Source organism: Anopheles moucheti, unplaced genomic scaffold (assembly GCF_943734755.1).
Source record: "Anopheles moucheti unplaced genomic scaffold, idAnoMoucSN_F20_07 scaffold_24_ctg1, whole genome shotgun sequence".
Taxonomy (NCBI): Eukaryota; Metazoa; Arthropoda; class Insecta; order Diptera; family Culicidae; genus Anopheles; species Anopheles moucheti.
The window spans coordinates 892,631-917,889 of record NW_026453616.1 but is presented as its reverse complement, the minus strand read 5'-3'; the positions used below and the strand labels follow the sequence as shown (position 1 = coordinate 917,889).

Sequence of the window (25,259 nt, the reverse complement as noted above, 5' to 3'; positions counted from 1 at the left end):
GAAACGTAAGTAGCCGTAAATATTGTTAAGCGAGTATAATCTGATTATGATTCCTTCGATTTTCAGTGATAGGAATGGATTACGCTGCAAAAATAAGGAGAAGCGGTATGCTGTACAGGCGTCGTACTAGAGTGGAGAAAAGCTTTCAGTACAAGAAGGGAGAACGAACCTTTGCGAACATCGATCTGGCAACAGGTAAGATTACTTTGCACTTTCCGACATGAAAATACTGTAATACTAGGAAAACTTGTGGTGTACAACGATCGGAGATGATTCGTTTCTCTGTGATTATTTTTATTTCAGTTTACGGCACAGTACAATAGAAAGCAACTGGATGTGTAAAACTCGATTGAAAAGGCTTGCTGCAAAATTCTTCGAATTGACGAGAATCTAACGATAACCATTTGCAAGTAGGACAATTGTATGGATGATTGGTCGCACAACGAATGCTCCAAAGAGAGAACACGAATTTCGTTAAGTTTGTGAATTGTCATCACAAATTTGACGAATAAATAATAAAGAACGAATATATTTCAACGAAGGAATTTAACGGTTGAATTATTTCATTTAAACTTTTGTAAGAAATGAAACTGCGTTGGAAATTTCACGACAAAAATGAAATATTTCAATTTTATGGTTCATATGCTATAATTATGGCCCGTTTTATATATTTCACGGAGTCTTATAATTGCTGCTGTAAGTAATGCTTTAAGACCGCTATACGACCGTCCTATATCGGTCTTAGAAGGGTCGGATATCGGGTTTTGGCTAACTGGGCAATGTCCTTTCGAGTGGACTGTATTAAGTGAAAAAAACCAAGCAGGAATTTCGGGAGACAAATGATAACGCATCCGTTCGCAACGTTCACTACTTGCTTTCTTTTATTTCTTACATGTTTTTACATTCAATTCAATTCCCAAATAACATTTCTCTATTTGACATTTCTATTTGACAAACCGTCACCAAATTATGCCCAGGTGGCATAACAATAAGTGTGTACTTTGGTGTGTTTTATACAAAATATAATGATTTATTCATTAATTGAAACTTTGTTTTTTTTCCAGACCTACGCATAACACCATATCTATAATCAAGATAAGTGCTAGTGGAAAATATTTTAATAAAAGCAATAATAAATTATTAAAAAAATTACTTTTTTTCCTACGATATGATGACATAATCCCAATATGCACGAAAATAACGCACCCATACCTAAGCGGATACCGCGCTGCACACCAATACATGCACAAAAAATCTCTTCGTTAAGCGGGCTTCACAGAGGCTTCACTCGAACCAACTGAAGCCTCTGTGAAGCCCGCTTAACGAAGATTTTGACCGCTGGGATTCGTTCTGTTTTGGTTCTGTCATTAAAAACTTAACGAAGCGAATAATAAATAACGAATAATTTATAACGAAGAATTTAAATTGTTGAATTATTTCATGATGCATGAAACGATTTAGCTGCACTGAAACATTTCACAACCATAAACGGAATATTTCATTTTTATGGCTCATTTGCTATAATTATGGTCCGATTTATTTCCTCCACGAAGTCTTCTTATTACTGCTATTGGGAATGATATAAGTATTGATATACGACGTCGTAAATAGGTCGTAGTAGGGTCGGATATCGAAATTTGGCTATATGGGATCTTCATCTGTAAGTTCTTGTTTTAATAAGCCAGATATTTGGATGAAATAATCTTCTTCTTCTAAATCTTTTTCTAATTGTTCTAGCTCTTTTACGCTTGTAACAAATGGTCGATCGAAGTGTGTATGGTTAAGTAGAGTGTTTAGTTGCACTTCAATAATCCCTACCCGATTCGTTATTTTCTTCAGCTCCTTTAACAGCTGTTCATGATCACGCTTTTGCTCAGCTCGAATATCCATAAATAATCTGGTTTGTCCTTCCAACAATGTTTTCATTGTTGTACAATCAGTACATCCTTCGTTCGTCCCCATATTTCGTACCGCATTTTTATCGCTAAACGGGCTTCGAATAGGTGATTTTGTAGATAACGGTGAAGTCGGCACATGTAGTTTTAACGCATGATTTGTTTTTTGTTTTCGTCACCTGACGCAATGACGGTGACAGCTCGGTAACGGGTGACAGAAGCCGTTACCGAAGGGACGATGCCATAAAGGGATCGAGATCGAGGCGCGAAAAAGGACGATAACGGCCATCGCGTGTGCGCCATCGATTTTTAGAGATTCACAACCGAAACGCGCAAGTGAAAAGACGTGTAATTTTTTAACAACACCACTCGTAACACTCGTACCACGCACCCGAATTATACCAGCGAAGCCGAACCACCTGCCCAAAACCAGTGCTCCGCGAAAGAAGTTTGAAGTAGAAAATAAAATTGGTAGAAACCTGTAAAAATTGGTGTTAGGAAACGCGTCCACGACGAAACGGAAATTGGAAAGAACGTTGCGTTGCAACATTTTAAAAAATTACACTGGTGATTTTGTGTGAACAATTGACAATTGAGTGAAAATGAACCGCGAAAACGTTGTGTCCAACCCCGCCGCGAATTCGACAGTGCGACAACTTTCCCCAGTGCAAGACCTAGCGGAAGACACTGCTTCGATACAGGAGTTGGTTCAGCAAGCCAGAAAAGCGAACGAAAGCTTCATCAGGCTGACCGCGCAAATCGCTCAGTTGAGCCCAAGCGTGTCAAGAGGACTCGGAATGTCACTGAACGAGCAACGCGAAGGCGCGATATCCCCACGCGTCCGCACAGGAACCGCCGAAGATGTGCCTTTTCTTTCGGCCGCCACCCTGCCGCGGAGATCAACGCTCGGGACGCCTTACGCCAGAGGCACGGAAAGTGAACCTGTGAGCGCATCGCCGCGACCGGCCATCGCGTTTCCAGATTTCCTGCGCTACGACGCGCAAGCCGGCTCGTCAGGAAGATCGACGCTTGGGACGCCATTCATCAGCGACACAGAGCATGAACCTTTGAGCGCGTCGCTGCGACCGGCCATTGCGTTTCCAGATTTTTTGCGCTATGACGCGCATGCCGGACCGTCAACGGCTTGGCGTAGCGAAGCAGACCGGTACAGGGCTACCGGAAAAAGAACAGCCGTACATCCCGTACGAGAACGTGATCTTCAGCGGGCTTTGGAAGACATGGAGATCGAGCATCTTCGGGAGCGAAACCGCTTGATGCAATCCTTCGAAGCAACGGATCATCAACGAAGCGCACATCCGCTATCACGCGTGAGTATCGTTCCAGATAGATTGCAGGCGAACGCCTTCTCAGTCTTTGATCTTTCGCAGACGCAATACATAGCCCGGCAAGAGAGGAAACGGGACCTGCCGACGTTCTCCGGCAATCCCGAAGAATGGCCGATGTTTATTGCATCCTTCGAGTACACCACGGAGGCGTGCGGTTATAACGACGTGAATCTGGACCGGCTGCAGAAGGCCCTAAAAGGAAAAGCGTTAGAGGCAGTACGTTGTCGCTTGATGCATCCATCCAACGTACCCGGCGTGATCTCCACGCTAAGGATGCTTTTCGGCCGTCCCGAAATTATTGTCCACTCCCTGGTGAACAAGGTGCGATATATGCCAGCGCCTAAACAGGAAGTGTTGGTTGAACAGGACGAACTATCACCACAGGAAGTGATCGAACAGGAAGTGGTGATGGAGCAAGAGGTAGTGGACGGTCAGGAGCTGACCAAAAATGTTTCCACAACTATCGTCGACGCTTGTGCTGCGTCTGAAGAAATTGAACCGGCGATGGAAACATGCCAATTGGAGGCAGAGCTTACGGAACCGGTGATCGACAGCAAATCCTCTACACCCAGCGAAGGAAGTCCCAGCAAGGTGCGCATCGAAGACGAGGTCAGCGAGGATTCGTTGATGCGTGAGGTAGAGGAAGAGATGCTGGAAATGATTAACGGAAACCAGAAAAGAGAAGAGAAAAGTTCCGTGAGAGTATCGTTGAGAATATCCGTGAATAGTGCGGAAGCGGGCAAAGTATTCGTATTGCCCAATGTACATACCGTGCACAGCTTGGCGCTACCGAAGCAAGGTCTGTGCGCCCAGAAACTTCAGAACACTTTCGCGCACTTTACCGGCCTAAAACTGACCTCGTACACGAATATCATGCCAAGGGTTCTAATCGGCATAGATAACTGTCATCTGGGTCATCCGTTGACATATCGTGAGGGAAAATCGCATGAACCCGTTGCTGCCAAAACGCGATTAGGCTGGATTGTCTACGGATCGCCAACGAATCCCGGCGAAGCAAACGGGATTCTCAACCACCATAGACCAAAGGTGTGCCCATGCATGGACATCAACGACGATAAAACCGATGCACAATTAAAGGAATACTTTGCAATTGATTCGTTAGGTATCACCAAGTTGCCTAATCACATAGATTCCAAAGATGAAGAAAAGGCGCTAGAAATTCTGGTCGCGACAACCCGTTTAAAGGGCGAACGATATGAGACAAGTTTGTTGTGGAAGTACAGCACAATTCAATTACCGCCAAGTAAGTCGATGGCACTAAAACGCTTTGAATGCCTCAAAGGAAAAATGGAAAAAGAACCAGTGTTGAGTGTCGTGATCGTTCATCATTTTTATTTTCTTCTGTAGCTTCCCTTGGTACTTTACTCCTTAAGTTTAACCATAAGACTGCCGGTCTGTCTTCGCTGTTCGAATCATTGGCTCCTGATTTCCATTTCGCCCGCGTATAGCTATCCTATCTCACTCTTCCGCTCTCTCCTTCTCTCCATATTTCGCCCTATTTTAAATTTAGTAATAATGAACGTTATTTTCGCTGTGAGTCTTATTTGTTTTTTGTTTTTTTGTACACATTTCTGTTTCTTACGTGTTTCGTGCGTTCATTCCCTGTTCTTCAATCCTTACAACTTTTTTCCATTTTTATTCTCCAGAACTCCTCTCCACCACTACATATTTCTCCTCTTCTACCCTTAACTATATTAAATGTTATTTTCAATTTGCATAAAATGTGTGTTTACTACTGTTTTCTAATTAAGTAATAATTCCTGCATATCTGTATCGGTTTCGATGACGTGGTACATTAGAGAATCCTTAAATCTGTCTGGCATCCGTACGCTTCTTGTAGGCCTATTTGAAAGTTCCATTTTGTTGCTAGTTTTACCTGTTATTGTGGTTTGTTCTTCTTCATCCTCGTCATTAGAGCGATATTCTTGAATTTGTTTTCGTTTAACGTCTTTTACGTTTCTTGTTACCTTCACCCCGGTAGTACTTATAATAACCACTTTTGCACCCTCAGTTCGGTTCTAGAGCTCGTACGGATCAGACGTGTTTCATTCGTGCTCTCCAGCAAAAGTGAAAACAAATACACACAAAAAATTAAATAAATAAAATAAGTGCGTGGCAGAAAGAGACATGGAAGTGAGACAAGTGTCCACAATAAAGGTGGACTTCTCCAACCTACCGACGAAGCCACCTGCTGCACAGGTGATTGACTTCGTAGTCTCCAAGCTCGGACTGAGTAAAGAACAATTGAATAGAATCCACCTGCGTACGTCGTCAACATGTGCGCATGTAGAGATCAAGGATCCAAACGTAGCTTTGGAAACCGTCGATAAACACGACGGTCGGCATGAACTCGAATGCCTTGGTAAAAAATACCCAATTACCATCTCGATGGATGATGGTTCAACGATCGTGAAGATTCACGACGCTTCAGTGTATGTTACGAACACTGACATAGCCAAATACATGAGCTACTACGGAGAAGTGGTGTCTGTAACTGAAGGAGTATGGAGTGAAGCATACCCATGTGCCGGCCTGCCAAACGGATTTCGATATGTACGCATGACCATAAAAAAGCCTATTCCCTCGTTTATCCATATAAACGGAGAAACGACGCTTGCCACATATCGAGGGCAACAAGCGACATGTCGAAAATGTGACATGTATGTGCATCACGGTATGACCTGTGCAAAAAATAGAATGCTAATGGCACAAAAATCCAACATCAACGATCGACTAAATACATATGCAAGTATTACTGCTGCAGATAGCGGAAAAAGTGTGACTGGGATAGAAAAACCGACATCACCACCATCACAGACAAGAAGTAGAATCGCAGCATCTCCTCAACCCGGTAGTTCTAAACAGAAACCCGAGATCAACTCGACCTCAAACAAGGCGAAATCACCAACACCACACAGAAACACAGAGCAGACAAGACAGTCTCGATCACTGTCTGCAAACAGACAAGCTGACAAAAAATTAACCGATTGCTATGCAATAGTCACGAAGAAAGGAAGAACGCGATATACGAACCTGCTAGCATCAGACGTAGAAAGTGAAAAAGGTAGGAGAGAAAGTGCTTAAGTAGTGAATGCTTACAAAAGAAACGAATAACAGAGAAAAATGGACACTAACATCAATATATCATATCGAATCGCCTCTATAAATATTGCAAACATCTCTAACGCGACAAAAAGCGAAAGCCTGATGACCACTGCACAGAAATTAGATCTAGACATTATTTGCATGCAAGAAGTAAACGAAAACTCTCTACACAGCCTCAGAGGTTACAACATCGTAACTAATATTGATGAAAGACAGAGAGGGACAGCTATTGCCTTGCGAGAGAAAATAAACTTTACGCACATTGAAAAAAGTGTGGACGGAAGACTGATAACGTTGTGCTTAAACAAAGAGACTAGACTTACCAACATATACGCACCTTCAGGCACACAACAGAAAAATGAGAGAGAACACTTCTTCCAACACACATTAGCTTACTATTTGTGATACCCTTACAAATACAGTATAATTGCAGGCGATTTCAACTGCGTTATTAACAAAAAAGACGCACTAGGTAGTTCAAATTTTAGCAATGCACTACGAAATGCAATATATCACACACAACATATAGACACTTGGAATATTCTAAAAAAAGACGTCGAATTCACATATATTACATCCAATTCGGCTTCTAGGTTAGATAGGATATATATTACTAACAATTTGAAAGAAGCCGTACGTACGGTCAATATCCAAAGTGTACCTTTTAGCGATCATAGAGCGTACGTTATTCGAATTGCATTACCCAATGACAGGAATGAAAACATACATAGAGTGAAACTCTGGTCGTACAAAAAACATTTAATAACTCCTGATATAATTAACGAATTCAAGGAAAATTGGTCTAAATGGACAAAACACAAAAAGAACTACAGCAAATGGACAGATTGGTGGATTAAATTTGCGAAACCGAAGATAAAAAGTTTTTTTTAATGGAAAAATAGCCTACACTACAAAGAACATAACAGACATTATGAAGCCTTGCTAAGTAAACTTAATGATTCGTACATAAAATTTGTTTCCGATCCAAACGAGAAAATTATGATTAACAAAACTAAAGCTGAAATACTTAATTTACAAAGGAAACAAACGGAAAACTACATAAGAATAAGTAACACATACATAGCAGGAGAAAAAATTTCTACTCTACATTTGCAAAAACAAAGGAAAAAACGAACTTTTATTAGGAAATTGAGAGATAATGACAACATAATTGAAGATGAACTTGAAATTCAAAAATTTGTTAACAATCATTTTCAAAAACTATTCGCCGAAGATAAAAAATTAGTAGAAACACGAATCAACGCCAAAACTAAAATTGCAGAGGACTGTGAATTAAACAGAGTTTTTGACAATGAGATAGAAACAAAAGAGATATATGATGCAATTACAGCAGCATCCAAGAATCGTAGTCCTGGGACAGACGGTTTGCCTTACGAATTCTACGAAACGTTTTTTGACATTATACATAAAGAACTAAATTTAATACTGAATGAAGTATTCAACCTACAAATACCATCTGAATTTGCAGAAGGGATAATTGTGCTAGTTTCCAAACAGAATAACTGCAATGTGGAAAATATAGAGTCTCTACGTCCTATAACACTTCTTAATTGTGATTATAAAATATTTACTAAGATTCTTAAATTCAGACTAGAATGTATTATAGAAAAAAATAATTTACTTGCCAACTCACAAAAATGCAGTAATAATCACAGAAATATTTTTCAAGCCCTACTATCGATTAAAGACAAAATTATGAACCTGAAACATCAAAAAAAGACAGGGAAACTCATCTCCTTAGACATGGAAAAGGCTTTTGATAGAGTGGATCATAAATTCCTGTACAGAACTATGCAAGCAATGGGATTCAACGATAAAATAGTACTTATTATCCAAAAGCTAAATGAAAATGCTTACTCAAGATTATACCTTAATGGTGTACTCCTTCCACCTATAGCTGTGCAAAGATCTGTGAGGCAAGGAGATCCAATTGCAATGCTCCTATTCGCCATATATTTCAATCCTTTATTGAACAAATTGGAAGATATATGTAATGGCAAAGACGATTTAGTTAACGCCTATGCGGATGATATTTCAGTAATAACCACAAAAACGGAGAAAATAGAACTCATTAAAAGCGCTTTTCACGACTTTGGCATTGGATCTGGAGCAAGACTAAATATTAACAAAACAACATCGATTGACATAGGGTTTATATCTAAAAACAACAAAATATCTGTTAACTGGATAGAAAATTCATATAGAATTAAAATCCTTAGTATAATATTCACTAACTGCCTAAGACTCACTATTAAACTAAACTGGGAAGCTACAACCCATAAATTTGCGCAAATAATAAGGCAACATAAAACTAGAGAACTCAATATTCAGCAAAAAATCATATTAGCAAACACATATCTCACATCAAAATTATGGTATGTAGGTTCAGTATTATCAATAAACAAGTATTTTTTAGGACGTATAACATTTCAATTAGGAGCATTTATATGGAATCAGGGACTTCGCGTAAAAATGCATCAACTTGCATTACCGAAAACAAAAGGAGGATTAAACCTTCTTGTGCCTGAATTTAAATTAAAATCTTTACTTATAAATCGTTCCCTTAAAGAAAAACAAGTAATGCCGTACACCAGTGGATATATCAAATATGATAATCCACCCAATATTTCCGATATTCCATCGTTCTACCCTTGCTTAAAAACATTAAAACTTGAAATTGCCTATCTCAACCAAAGCACTGTTGAATATCCATCTGCTAAATTGTTACACAAAACAGTTCTTGAATCATGTCCGTTACCACACGTGCAAACAAAATATTACCAATATAATTGGAAAAGGATTTGGAAAAATATTAACTGCAACGCCCTTAATTCTGAACAAAGAAGTCAATAACGAAAGCCACCGCTACCGCGGTTAACCAAAGTGTTGGTTAACGAAAGAATATTAACACAAGAACTAAAATATAAATTTGGAATGAGTACACATGCAAACTGTCTTGAATGTACGACAATAGAAAACGTAGAACATAAGTTTAAAGACTGTAAAGCTGTATGTCACATTTGGAACTTATTTTGCGAGATAATGCGAGATAAACAAATGCCGTTACCGCCATTTGAGCAGCTAATCAAACCTGTATTATACAATATGAAGAAAAGGCACAAAACTGCTATAATGTCTGCATTTATAAATTATGTTATAATTATTCAAAACAAAGATATATGTAACTACTCGAACAAAAGTACAAATCACTTGAAACAAATGATTTTCGTTTAGAAATATAGTTAGGAAATATGTAAAAATAGAAATAAATCTTAATTTGTGTAGTAAAAAAAAAAAAAAAAAAAATCCGTACGCTTCTTGTAGGCCTATTTGGCAGTTCCATTTTGTTGCTAGTTTTACCTGTTATTGTGGTTTGTTCTTCTTCATCCTCGTCATTAGAGCGATATTCTTGAATTTGTTTTCGTTTGACGTCTTTTACGTTTCTTGTTACCTGTTACGAACGCGAAAAGAATTCGTGAATAAGCATGTTAGCACCCAAGCGGGGATTTATCATAACAATCAAGAAATCCGCGAAATCGGTCGAAATACAAAGTTTGCGAACAAAATTCATGAATGAGCATGCTAGCACCCAAGGTGAGGGCGTAAATCATAACAGTTGACATAAACGCGAGCTCGTAAGTAAACAACGTCCGGAGACCCGTTCGAAAAGCGCATAAACAATAAGAGCCCTCACCGTTGATACTGTAAACAAATACAATCGACTATACGACAATTATCGCAAATAAGCAGACGCAATGCGACCGTCAACGGGCGTGTACACCCGACACCAATAGATTTGCCAACATAAGAAGAATAATTCGATCCTCACAATGCAAGATATGCTAAAGTAAGAACAATGATTCGATCTTTCAACATAAGATTGCTAACGTAAGGAGAATGATTATATCGTTCATCTCGTTTTCACTTTCGAATCTCGAGACACATTGTTAGTATATAAGCAGGAGACATTGCCAATAAACTCACTCGTATTTTAAACCTTAACCACGGTGCTTTTCGAGTCGCTGGGTTGGCAATCGAATTGAACGGAGGTCCACATTAGGAACTTATTCTGATTTATCAGAACAAAAGCCTAACTGTCCGACCCGAACAATTCCGAGCGCCTTCACTTCTACGGCCCTTTCAGTGAAAGTAAAGATCCACGTTAGAAACTCGCCCTGGGAATCCAGCTACAAAGCCTAACGTCTGATCCGAGCTGATCTGAAAGGTGAACGAGACTTGCGCGAGAGTCTCAGGGTAGGCCAACCTTCGCGTGGTCAACCTACGGCGGCGGACCCAGCAGTCCGACTTTGTTCCCGCAGCAACATTACCTTCACCCCGGTAGTACTTATAATAACCACTTTTGCACCCTCTCTGCTAATTACTATATATTCTTCGTTACTAAAAGTTGGGTCTGTCTTTGTTCTTTGTGGGATGGCCATGACCACTTTATCGCCCACGCTGATGTTGTTCTTCCGTGCCCCTCGGTGTTTATCGGCGAATTGTTTGCTAACTAACTTCGCTGCTGCGTCGTCCTCACGTACATTCTCACGATCCAGAGTGTGTTTGGTGTCCCATAAACAAGGGAAGGTTCCTTGCTTGTTCCTCTGGCTTGGGCTCCTCTGGTTCGTTAGTGGCCATTAAGGCTGCAATTTTCCTAGTTTTTGTTGCATGTGATGATTCAACCTCCGTAGAACGCCGTTTAATGCTGTTTTGTACATTTTTCCGACACGCTCTTGCGACATGGCCCACCACATCGCAGTTACGACACCTTTTACTAACTGCGAAGCAATTGTTCGGGGAATGATAGTTGCCAGAGCATCTCCAGCATTGTTCGCGGTTAGATGTAGAAAATCGACCAGCTATGGGTTGCGATGGTTCTCCTTTGATCCAACTGGTGTTTGCCAGTCTTTGCCCATACTTCTGGCGAAAATTTGAACTATGTTGGGCTATTCCTTGGCGATATGTGCTCACTGGTGAAGTTCCGTACGAAACAGCCGCTATCTGGTCTTTTTCACGACTTTGATGGTGATTTCTTTGGAAATTTTCTTCGTTTAGGCTTTCTATTTCACATGTTCGCACCTTGTCTAAGAGATCTACCAAAGACCCACGCTTTTTAAGGACCTTTCTACCCGCTGCACGAACCTTTACATTTGACGCATGCGATTGAACTACATCTACCACAGTTTCGATAAGTTGCTCTTCCTTATAATCGCAGAGCTTAGCGGACTCAATTACCCTTTTTACATATGCTGAATCTGTTTCGTTCTTAAGTTGCGTCATTGTTCTCAATTTTTGTCTTTGTAAGTAGCAATAGTTGTGGGAGCTATAATATTTTTCCAACCTCTCTATTGCATTAGTATAAGGGCATAATGTCGCATTTGCTACTGTATTGTTCGGCGAGGTCGTCTGCAGCATGTCCAGCAGAATATTACCCGCCTTCATTTTGAAAGCATTCATTTTTGTTCCCTCATTCGTAATTCCCGCGAATTCCATCGCTGCTTCAAACTGATCCTTCCAACGCTCAAAAGTATTCCTGTCGATTTCGTGCTCCCCCTCTTTTGGTTTGCAACCAATAATTTGGAGAGTCGCGAAAGACATCGAGGTCATCGTTGAAAATTCATTGCCGGTTATCGTGCTAGCTTGACGCATAGTCGACGAACTGTGCTGGATGCCTTCCATAAATTGTGCCTCGGAAGGTTCCTCGACCCAATTGTTTTGCTGGTTAGAACCTTTACGTGTCTCCTCAAGTCGTTTTTTAAGTCGCCGATTTTTGTCTTTCTCCGCTTGCAAGGCCTTTAACAAATCATTTCTGTCAGAAATCTCCATACCACTATCTCTTTCCAGTATTACTGTACGTATGCTGTACCACACATGCTCGGCATCATGTCTCTACACGTTCCGTACGTCCTCCGTTGGTCCCATTCTTGTCGTTTCGTGAAATTTCCTTGCGCCTCCTAAGTATTGATGTACATACGCAGCACTTACACATGCGCACTACACACGCTCTGAATCACGTTTCAACACGCTTACCGTCCTTCGTTTTTCGCATTTTCGGAAACCGCCTTACACCAGTCTCACTTATATACGCCTAAACAAAACTTTTACTCGGATCTTGTCGTTTCCTGAAATTCCTTGCGCCTTCTAAGTATTGCTGTACGTACGCTGTACCACACATGCTCGGCATCATGTCTCAACACGCTTACCGTCCCTCAAGTATCGCCTATACTGGGACCTCCTTCTTTTAACCAATCATTTCGAATCAAACATTTTCGTCACTAACCGAACAATCACATGCCGTGGCAAGTTAAGAAAGTAATCCGTATACTGAGTACGAAGCCGGTCCACCATTTATTTGAATGCGCTAGAAAGGGTTATTTTAACAACCATTCTCCAACCGACGATACTAAAGGGGCATCTTTCCGTGAAGTTAGAGGATTCATTCTATAGATATACAGCGTTTTACTATGGTACTCAACTCTTTTGCCATAGATCTCAACATTTTCGGTTTGCATGTCAACTCTTTAGCGGACTTACTTACACATACATCCACGTTCTCAACACTTTGCGTGTGCGTGTCAACTCATGCCGCTTCATTCTGACAAACGTCAAATTGGAACCCGTTTGTTTTGATTTGTAAATAGTGAAGCGGTTTGAAGCAGATTCAACGATTTTTGGAAGATGTTTTACAAATTACTATGTTTTCAAGTTAGAATTCATAATTCATATTTAATAGCAAATTCACAGCTTGTGTTACAGCCCATACATATTTACATACATAATTACTATAATCGCGACACTTCTTACTAATCATTTATAGCCTCCTCTGCTAAGCAACAGTTTAAATAACCCCACATATTCCTAATGTACCCTTCGCAATCCTCAGGTGTTATTAGATTAGCGCCATTGTCAATGGCTTGGAATAACTCGGCCTCATTCTTCGGATTTGTCCGTTTAGCAAAATTTTTCCATTTGCTAAACATATTCTCAATGGGGTTGAGAAAAGGAGAATAAGGCGGGAGGTACAACAATTCACAGCCGTTTTCGGTGATTACTTCCTTCACTTCCTGACATTTGTGAAAGGCTACATTATCCATGACCATCAAAAACTTTTGAATGCCACGTAATTCCATATTTTGTTTCAATTCCCTAACGAATTCAACGAATGTTATACGCTGAATTGCACTGTCTTTCCGCAAGTAGTGAATAATGCCTGCTCTAGACATGGCACAAACTACAGAAATATTCCTAGTTCTAAGCTGAGAAACAACTGCTACGGCCGGTTTGCCAATCCGTGATCGGCACGATGAAGTTCTCAACGACACGTTGAACCCCACTTCGTGGATAAAAACAATTGCAGTATCGCTCAAGCGAGATGGAAGGCCCATGAAATATTGTGCGTACTCTTTTCGAGCGGTGATATTGCATAATGTATTTCGCCGTTCCGGAATTCTCTGCAGCCGTTTAAACGAATAATGAAATCCCACAATTTCACGAGAGATGGTTGTTAAGGAGACCTTTACATTGTAGACTTCTTCCACTTTTGCGGCGATTGTTTTTAGGGACAGTGTGCAATCGTCATCTATCAAGCGTTTGATGAACTCTATTGCATCACCGGACAGCGTTTTTGGTTGGTTGCCACCGCGTTTGGCAGATTCTTCCTCTCCTGTGGCTCTAACTTTTCGTAAGATGGAATAAACCGTAGGACGTTTGATATTTAACGTAATCGCTATATCTGCCACTCTCATTCCATTATTATACGCCGAAATCACCCGCTTTCGATCTTCGTTACTGGTAGTAACGAGCTTTCGATGAACGACGGACGGTGTTGCCTCTTCGCTACTGCTTGACATGGATAAAACATAAAATGTAAATATCTTTACATTATATTGATGTTTATAAAATGTAAACTTCATAAATTACTTCTTGTTGCAATCAATACTGATGGGATTTGTACTTTTTGCTGCCTCCAATATCTACCGTTTCACCTAGACGGTTTACAAATCAAAACAAACGGGTTCCATTTTGACGTTTGTCAGATTGAAGCGGCATGAGTTGACACGCACACGCAAAGTGTTGAGAACGTGGATGTATGTGTAAGTAAGTCCGCTAAAGAGTTGACATGCAAACCGAAAATGTTGAGATCTATGGCAAAAGAGTTGAGTACCATAGTAAAACGCTGTATGCTTGCATGGGCCCCTCTTTACATGTATTAACCCTCCCAGGGGACTCTTTTTTATACATATACCCGCTATGGGGTTTTTTTTATACATGAACCCTCCCAGGGGACTCTTTTTTTATGTATATGCTTCCGTGGAATTCCTTTATATGTATTAACCCTCTCAGGGGACTCTTTTTTATACATATGCCCACTATGGGCTTTTTATACATGAACCCTCTCAGGGGACTCTTTTTTATGTATATGCTTCCACGGAATTCCTTTATTTATGTATTAACCCTCCCAGGGGACTCTTTTTTATACATATATCCGCTATGGGCCTTTTTTGCATGCACCCTCACAGCAGACTCTGTTTTATGCATACGATACCATGCTTCCTATACATACATATATATGCCTCACCTCTCTTAAGAAATTTTGCCACCTTTAGAACGTTTAACCAACTAAAGCACTACAGACTGCACGCAAGAACTTTCTTCACCATACCAGCAATACACCGTTCCACTTAATATAAAACATAGTTGAGAGATATCTGTCTTCTTACCGACTTGCGCCATTGTCGTGATCGTTCATCATTTTTATTTTCTTCTGTAGCTTCCCTTGGTACTTTACTCCTTAAGTTTAACCATAAGACTGCCGGTCTGTCTTCGCTGTTCGAATCATTGGCTCCTGATTTCCATTTCGCCCGCGTATAGCTATCCTATCTCACTCTTCCGCTCTCTCCTTCTCTCCATATTTCGCCCTATTTTAAATTTAGTAATAATGAACGTTATTTTCGCTGTGAGTCTTATTTGTTTTTTGTTTTTTTGTACACATTTCTGTTTCTTACGTGTTTCGTGCGTTCATTCCCTGTTCTTCAATCCTTACAACTTTTTTTCCATTTTTATTCTCCAGAACTCCTCTCCACCACTACATTGAGGGCTGCCATCGTTGGAAAGATGAATGAGTACGAGAGAAAGGGCTTCATCAGGCGCCTAACACCGAGAGAGCTATCGGAAAAATGTGATGCAGATTGGTTCTTGCCAAATTTTCCTGTCATAAATCTCAACAAGCCAGGAAAAATCCGGTTGGTATTTGATGCTGCTGCCAAAGTAAACGGCGTGCGCCTGAACACATTACTCCTCAAGGGACCAGATCAGCTGGTAGAGCTCCTGACAGTCCTATATAAATTCAGAGAGTTCCGAATAGGCGTTGTTGGAGACATCAAAGAGATGTTTTTTCAAGTGGCCATCAGACCCGAAGATCAACGCAGCCAAATGATACTGTGGAACGGAGGCGTGGCTGACAGAACTCCAGACGTGTACGCCATGACCGTTATGACGTTTGGCGCCGCATGTTCACCCTGCTGCGCGCACTATGTGAAGAATCTTAACGCCGAGCGATTTAAATCCGAATTTCCTCGCGCCTTCGAATGCATCGTTAAAGAGCATGTAGCGTTACATGATATGAGCGTTACATGATCCAAGCGTGTGTCAAGCGCTCGACCCAGAAGGATCAACGGAACCAGCGAAATATACTTCGTTTCGTCCTAAACAGACGTCGGAAAATTGTTCCGGAATAAACGCTCTCTTCCACCTGAACCACCAAGCGAGTAAGGCGTTTATAATTTCAGCAATCCGAAATCCGCCTCTTCGCTCCTGTGTACGAATCCCACAAGCACTATGTTGACGACATGCTGGCAAGTGTCGAAACTGAAGACGAAGCTATAATGCTGGCAAAAGACGTGCGATACGTACATGCACAGGGTGGCTTTGAAATAAGAAACTGGCTGTCCAATTCAAACGTGGTGATTCAGCAATTAGAGGCATCTATAACGAAAGAGAAAGATGTTAACGTTGGTACAGACACGAAAACAGAAAAGGTATTGGGAATGTGGTGGGATACGCAATCCGACACATTCACCTATAAAGTCTCACCTAGAAACGATGAGCAGCTGCTAACGGGAGCAAAGCATCCAACTAAACGTGAGGTGCTACGGATCCTAATGCGGATCTACGACCCGTTGGGTCTCTTGGGTAATGTGCTTATGTTCCTGAAAATTCTGCTTCAAGAGATCTGGCGTGCTGATGTCGGATGGGATGAAAAAGTCAGCGGCAGTTTAGCAGAACAGTGGGAAAGGTGGATCACCATATTACCCGACGTTTGCCAGATCAGGATACCAAGGTGCTATCGACATAACGCGTCGGCGTTGACTCGTAGCATACAGCTTCACGTATTCTGCGACGCGAGCGAAAACGGGATGGCAGCGGTTGCATATTTCCGATTTGAAGAAGAAGGGACCATAGAATGCGCTCTTGTCGGATCGAAAACAAGAGTGGCACCACTGCGATTTCTATCGATCCCTCGATTAGAACTGCAAGCAGCGGTTATCGACACCCGACTTGCGAATACGATTATTAAATCGCACCGTTTGAACATCACTCGAACTACATATTGGGCGGATTCGCGTGACGTCATCTATTGGCTACGGTCGGATCATCGACGATATAGTCAATTTGTAGCTTTCCGAGTCGGTGAAATACTCGAGCCCACCAAGGTTGACGATTGGCAGTGGCTGTCAACGAAGGTCAATGTAGCCGACGATGGTACGAGGAGGATGAGAATTCCCGATTTGAGCACATCAAGCCGATGGCTCAAAGGTCCGAGCTTTCTTTGGCAGCCAGAGAAGGAATGGCCAATTCCACCGACGCGATCGGATGATACAGCGGAATAATCGAGCGACCTGCAACAAAGTTAGCGGTGTTGGTTGTGCGGAAGTAAAACGCCGACAGGAACGACACAGCGAAGCTTACCATCTACTGATAGGGCGATAAAGAGGGCTGGCCAAATATTAAACAGAACAGATCACCGACTTCAAGTAGGGTAAATTGCTCATACGAGCAAAGTATCGGGCGGGAGAATGTTGTAGACAACGGTGAAGTCGGCACATGTAGTTTTAACGCATGATTTGTTTTTTGTTTTCGTCACCTGACGCAATGACGGTGACAGCTCGGTAACGGGTGACAGAAGCCGTTACCGAAGGGACGATGCCATAAAGCCCAAAGAGAACATTTAGACTTTCAACGGCCAAAATAAAAGAGTGCTCTTTCTAACCGCTGTTTCTCGCCTGCTCGCGCTAACACGGTAACGTCCGTGGATTGGTAACGCGCATCGAGCGCTCGGCCGATGGGAGTAACATTCTCTCCAGGCAGTCAATTCTCCGCCGTAAACTCTCGCTCACTTGTTCACTTTGCTCACGTCGGTCTTGTATGTATAGGTGGGTTTCATAAGCGTGCTCTCCTCGCACACGTCTTTCTTCTTTGTCACTCATAACCGTATCGATCAGCTGAGCGATTTGCGACGATGCAAAGTGCACGGCATTGCATCCAGATCCGATACGGGATCCGATTTCCCATGTTAGGAGAAACGATATGCATAGAACACAAGGCGGTACACGGTGCCTGGCCACAGTTAGCAAAATTTATGTACTTATGTTAATAAATAATACTATTGTTAAATGTAATATTTTGGGTAATAATTATTCTGTACACTGCTCAAATCGATGGAACATGATTAAGTCATTATGAAACAAAATAAAACAATATAAAATTCTTTATTGCAATCGTCTCAATAATTACAAAGAGGCCATTATGGCATCTCACGATCAGCGGTCCATCTCAAATGTGACAGCATCCAATCCACCAAAACAATTAAAAAACATACGCCACACGCTATTAATCCTCGCTATCGAAGTGCAGTGCAGTGCAGTGATTCAAACCGTTATTCTAATATTATCAGTCATGTCGGACGAAATCGATCGCGAACGTCGCACCGGTGGGTTTTATCGCCGGGCGGCTAAATTTCGGAGGGTGAACGAGGCCGGAGATGAGCAGCCAGCGGGCCCTAGCCGAAATGGTAAGTTCGTGTGCAGTGTGTGTGTGTATGCCCATCCGGAGTACAAAACGGTTCCGTTTTTTTAACTCCTATCGAAGCGGTTGTAGATTCGTTTCCCCGCGAGGAATCCACTCTGGAGCAGCCGGTGATTCCGGCAGAGCCGATACCGGTGGATCCGGAAGAGCCGATGCCGGTGGATACGGAAGAGCCGATACCGGTGGATACGGATGCTGATCGGCTTTCCGATTATTTGGGCGAGAGCGACAGTTGTCAGGAGAACGACAGTGACGAGGAAATTGAGATGGAGCGCACGTTCGAGACAATGCCGATCGACGACGGGATTCGCTATTGGGCGTTGGTCAACAACGAAACGCACCGGTCCATCAACATGGTGTTGCAGCTTTTTCGAAGAGCAGGCGTTCGCGTGCCTCGATCCGCCAAAACTTTGCTGCGCACCAAGAGACATGCGTCTAGTGAAATTGCTGAACTTGGCGGTGGGCACTATTGGTATAACGGGTTTGAGAAAACGTTGGCCAGTTATTATCGGTAAGTACAATTGTTGTGAACCATATGTAGCAACATGGTTTGCGTGTGCAGGTCTAACCATCTCTGCATTTGTTTCCGTATTTCAGATGTGATGCTCCACCAGTTGAGCAGTTCACGTTGACGCTGTCGGTTGATGGGTTGCCGCTGCACAGGAGCGGAGCAATGCAATTTTGGCCAATACTTTTCGCCGTCGACGAGTTGCCGGCAGCTCCAGTAATGACGGCGGCCATCTATTGTGGGCTCACAAAGCCCACAAGTATCGAAATGTACCTGCGCCCAGCGATCAATGAGCTGAACGGCCTTTTACGAAACGGTATGCTTCTAAACGGGAAGCATATCACCGTTAAGGTTCGTGCCATTGTCGCTGACACTCCTGCCAGGGCATTTGTAAAAGGTAAGGGAAATTTTTGTTCAAACAGTTTCATTTAATATGAGGAATTAGCTAATAAGACCAATACTTCTTTTTTTATTTCCCCAGGTGTGGCTGGTCACACCGGTTACTGGAGCTGCCAAAAGTGTACGGTGCGGGGAACATACAATCGAAAGGGTCGCACGATGGTGTTTCCGTACGAGCGTGCCCCGAAGCGCACGGACCAGAGCTTCCGGGATAATGTTCCGGCGGGACACCGGAAGGGTGATACACCGCTGCTCGAACTGGACAGGTTCGACATTGTCGAGGACGTTCCTGTCGGTGACCGGCTTCACCTGCTGGACCTTGGCAACATAAAGCGAAGTTTAATGGGGTGGCGCGATGGGAAACTGGGCAAAACACACTGGAAACCGATTCAATGGGAGCAGATTTCGTCGTCGCTACAGCTTACTGCCCAGCCCTGTGAAGTGCACCGCAAGCTACGGCACATAAAATTTTTGGGCTACTGGAAGGGTTCCGAACATGCGTTCTTTTTTCACTATTGTTCCTTCATAGTGTTAAAGGCGCATGTTGATCCTGCAGAGTACGAACATTTTATGCTGTTGTATTGTGCCATCACTTTGTTGTCTGCCAAAGCGCACAAAGAAAAGTGGCCACTTGCGGCTCTAATGCTGGACAAGTACGTGAAGGACTTCGAAACGGTATACGGGGTAAGGTATATGACCAGTAATGTCCACGCTTTGTTGCATTTGCACGATGAAGTGGTTCGTTTCGGGTCATTATCTGCCATTGCGACGTACCGTTTCGAAAGCGCACTCCAGCATTTGAAGCGTTTGGTTCGCAGCGGCTGGAACAATCTGGAGCAGGCGGTAAATCGGCTTTCCGAATTCGAAAACTTCAGTATGCCAAAGACCCACGAGCAGACGATCAGCTATCCCTCCGTGCAAAGCAAGTTTGTCGTTAAGGTGTTCGTGCGTCCACGTTTCACCTTACAAACCACCTGGGGGAACGCATGGTTTTTGACCAAGGACGGCAGCATTGGCAAGCTGCAGTCTGCCGCTTATGGCACGGATGTTGATGTAGGTAAAGTAATTGTGAGAGGACATAAACTAAACCGTAAAATGCTAGCATTTGACGGTCCTATGAACTCGAGCGATATGTTTATCTACAGAGGATGCATTCGAGACCTGTCGAGCGGTGTTGACCTCCAGTGTGCGACGGAGGAGATACTTTGTAAGCTGGTGGTAACCAGACACAAAAATAAGCAGGACCTAACGTTTGTGCCACTGCTGCATACTTTTTCGGACGAACTACTGTGGTCCGAATGAGTTATTTAAATAGTGCGTGCATTTCAACGTGGCACCGCAAGTGGCGGATTTAACAACGCGAATCAGCGTTCTGCGTGTTTCGTCTCTTCGGAATCGAAGGAAGGGATAGTGCTTTCTCGTTACGCTAAACACCTGCGTTAACCTCTCGAATATGCTCAAATGCGTGTGCATAAACATGTGCTACATTTACATAGTAACCTTCGTGTGATAAGTATTCCGTTTGTCAACGTGTTAATGGATGTATTCGAGCATCTGTTACTAGTGTTGTGATATATACATGGTAAAATCAAACCATCGCTTAAATTGTGATTTGTTACATTACGTATACTGCAAACAGAAGCCATTGGTTTTTGTTGTTTGTCTATGCGTCTGCGTTCATTTGTTTGTATTTGTAATATAAAAATAAATACATTTTTGGTTACTTGTCCTTGTACTTGTACTTGTGGTTATTTGGTATTGTTTGCCCTGATTGATCTGAAACGATATAACATACGTTAAGTAAAGGCCTACTGCGAAACATTTTCACCCAAAAAAAAAACAAACGCGACGCGTGTTGCACTAATTTATGTGCTTCGAACATCGATGCTCCAGCGCATCACACAACTTTACACTGTACACTATCACCGACCGGTGTTTCACTCCGCTTTTAAACGTAGAACAAAACATGCTTCTTTACACACTGTTTTGGCGCCAAACCTATAGCACCTTCGTACAACGGACATCGCAACCATCACAGTAAGTACTAGCACAAAATGCAATACCAAAATTAAGCCGGATCGAGTCCCAATAATCTCTCTAGTTTCCCTACAGAAAAAGTTTAAAAATCACACCTTCTTCCTCCCACACCTAGCGACCGCTTATAAAAAGCATTGCACATAAAAAAACAGAAGGGGGAAGAGAAATTCAAAATAACAACACGATCGAGTGCGGTGCAGGGGGGGCGCACGCGGCGACACAGCCACGCACGGTCAGATAGAGCACAGAACAACAGCCCACCAGAAAAAGCACATATGAGAGAACGATCCAGAGTAGAACGGGAAGAGCGACGTAAATACATAAATCGACATAAGGCAGTGGGTGGAGAAAAAACACGGTACCTTTTTTTTGCTCACCAAAGCGAAGCGGGGGAAACGCTCTGGCTAGAGTTTATTTTCTCTTCCATGCGAGCACTCTCTCGTAACGCTCGCTCTCTCGTAACGCTTGATTTAGACCGTTACGCTAAAAAGCGGCGTTACTTTTGGTCGAAGCGTCTGAAAATTGGAAACCTTTTAGACGTTTTCTAGACGTCTAAAAACTGTCTAAACCAAGGTCTAAAATTTAGACTTTGGTGCGTTTGGGAAGGGATCGAGATCGAGGCGCGAAAAAGGACGATAACGGCCATCGCGTGTGCGCCATCGATTTTTAGAGATTCACAACCGAAACGCGCAAGTGAAAAGACGTGTAATTTTTTAACAACACCACTCGTAACACTCGTACCACGCACCCGAATTATACCAGCGAAGCCGAACCACCTGCCCAAAACCAGTGCTCCGCGAAAGAAGTTTGAAGTAGAAAATAAAATTGGTAGAAACCTGTAAAAATTGGTGTTAGGAAACGCGTCCACGACGAAACGGAAATTGGAAAGAACGTTGCGTTGCAACAGGTGATGTTTGAGATAATATGTCATTTACCTCATTCTCACTGTAAATTGGTTTCAAAGAGTTTTCTACAACTCTTTCCGAAAACATAACAGCATATAATACTGAAATATATATATAGCCAAAAACTGAAATACGACCATTGAAAGACCGATATAAGGAGTCGTAATTGATTACATAAATGAGGACAAGCAGCAGCAATCATAAGACTCGTTACGAAAATTTGAGGAAGCGTTACGTGAAAATTAAATGCGTTACGCTTTGAAACCGTTTCAGTAACGTCTGAAATATTTCTGAAACGATATTTAGGTTCTTGTGAAATATTTCTCATAAATAAATGAAACATTTCAGATTCGTTAAATACTGTTCGTTTTAATTTTATTCTTCGTTCTGCTCGAGTGAGAGAAAGAGGCAACAGGATTTGCATTCTCTTTCTGTTGCATGGATTGGTTCGGAGATAATATTTTGGTTGAACATACAAGTGCAAAGATTCGCAGAAATTGTTGCTTTGTCCATCCTTTGGTGCCGGAATAACCATACAGCGAAGAATAAATCAAAGAGCTGCACCTCAAAAAAGGAAATTAAGTGAAAACATATTGCATTAGTGTGTATTTCTAAAGTAAAAAGGTAAGTAGTAAACGAACATACATACCAAACATGTAGTGTGCATCCAAAACACGCTAAAGAATGATTTGGTTCCGCAGAACAAGCATGCCCTTTTCGGTGGGACAAACCCGTGGAGCTAGGGGCCATGGAGAACTATCTGTTGTTCCAGATTCCTGGGTTCAAGGAACAAGCAGCGGTAAAATGTATATGTTTTGGCCCAACTGTAAAGGAAAAATTAATTATTTATTGTTGGAAGAAAACTCCGTTCCTCAAGCTGGTTGGTCTAAGCAGCAATGCCTAGTAAAATATGAAGGCCTCATGTATGATGATGCAATCATTCTCGCCGCCGACATGTCTGGCGAATCATCTACAGATACCACCGCAACAGATACAGCGCCGTTAACTGTAAAGGAAAAGCCAAAAATAATATCTTACGAAGAACGTTTTTCTAAGAAAATGTTAGCTACAATGTTAGCCAATCAACATAAGATGAACGACGAAAACGACGTATGTGACATAGCAGCACCAGGCATTATATTGCCTTCATCAGCATCACCGGTAACAGTTTTGTCATGTCCAACGACACCAGCAACAAATTTGCTACCAATAACACCACCACCAGAACTAGCACCATCTACATCAGAAGCATCGGAAAGCGTCTCTCAACACAACCTAACAGAATCAAATTCTCATTATGCTGCACTACAGGAATTGCTGACAGCTCATACTAAACAATTTGAAAGTTTCATTAAAGCTCAAGACCGGGTAAATACCGAGATTCTGAAAAAAAACAAAAAAATTACTCATCGTGTGGGAATAATAGAAGGTATTGGGTATTTAACCCTACTTAACTACACCGATGTGGGAAACGCAGAAGCTGCTTTAGTCGACAAACCATTAATATCTAACTTCGAGGAGCTCAGTGAATTCGAAAGTAGTTTGGGCAATGAAGAATATTTCCAACAAATATCTAAAGCTAAAAAAATAGAAATAGTTGATAAAAATGTTCAAAACAGGTTGTTTGCGCTTCTTGATGGCATTTTTGATAAACATTTTTTGGTTAAATGTTCATGGACAGGCATTTCTAAAACTGGTACCAAAATAGCAATGAATTCATACAAAAACATTCTAAAACTGTTTAAACATGTTGGAAGCACTAACGTAATAAAAGTGTCGGATGAAATGTTAAAAACTTTTCTGATGAAGAGACTTAAACATGCCGAAGAACGTGCTAAAGCTAAAGGGATACGCAAATCGTCATCTCGAGTACGCCAACCAAAATAAATAATCATTTTATTTTAATTAATAATCAGTTTTCTTATCACTAAGGTATATTAACTTAATTTCATGTTAAAGTATGTACAAGAGGTATGAATAAAACGGAAAAACATTCGTCTATAAATAGTGCAACTAATTTACATTTAATAAAACTATAATGATAAGAATCTTCTATCGTAGACAAACTCGTAAGATCACCAACGTAAAGGTTAATCAATTTTGATGGAAACGGTGAAACAAAAAAATCAAATTTTGTGCTAATAGCATTACCAAACACGTTTATGTTTTTGACTTGACCTGAAACTCTGGTATACTTCACGATTTGGTTATCTCTGGCTAGAAACCAATTATCTCCTACCTCTTTGCTTAGAATATAATTCTTCATTTGCAAGACAGTGTCCCCGTTGGGTTTCGATGTAATTGCAATGGATTTTTCGATGTAATTTCTACTGCGAATTTTAATATGACAAGCGTCTAACTCAGAGAACCGGTTTTTAATTTGCTGAATATGTTGACCTCCTTTACGAATCCGTGTTTTCAAATCACCCAATGCATTTTCGAAAGGATACGTAGAAAAGGAATGCAGTGGTCCAAGTTGTTGCACTTCGGATGAAATATGTAGAAGATTATGTACATTACTTGTTACATATCTTTCGCCGTATATAATGGCAAAATCTTTAACATATTGCTGAAGCATATCTCCGGCTATACTCCAATAAGATTCGTAAGCGTTGGAAGACAACAAAACAATGGCACAAAACAGAAGTTTGAAATGCTCATACTCTTCATGAGGCAAATTATTTTTAAATATTAATATGCTTAAATATTTAAAAAAAAGTATTGAATAGTGTGCCTTTCCAATCACTCAAGTATTTTAAAGATGACAATTTTCTATGTATCTCTTTAGGAAGCTTTGTGTTTAAAATGAAACTTGATATGTTGTCTATTTGATCTGCTGTCCATTTTGTTCTCTTTCCTAACGTTCCATCTCGATAACCCACAGTTAATCTCTTCGATATTCCTAGGTCAAGCAAATGGAGTTCATCATCTACTATAA

General features: G+C 41.5%; 1 protein-coding gene across 1 annotated transcript; it reads left to right on the top strand.

Annotated features, from left to right (window-relative positions):
- The first annotated feature begins 18,343 nt into the window (after window positions 1-18,343).
- Window positions 18,344-20,681, top strand: LOC128309205 (uncharacterized). The gene is made up of 4 exons (XM_053045588.1): window positions 18,344-18,458; window positions 18,545-18,983; window positions 19,070-19,377; window positions 19,462-20,681. Exons 1-4 carry the CDS (start codon window positions 18,344-18,346, stop codon window positions 20,679-20,681), a joined length of 2,082 nt encoding a protein of 693 aa, XP_052901548.1.
- Window positions 20,682-25,259: the final 4,578 nt, after the last annotated feature.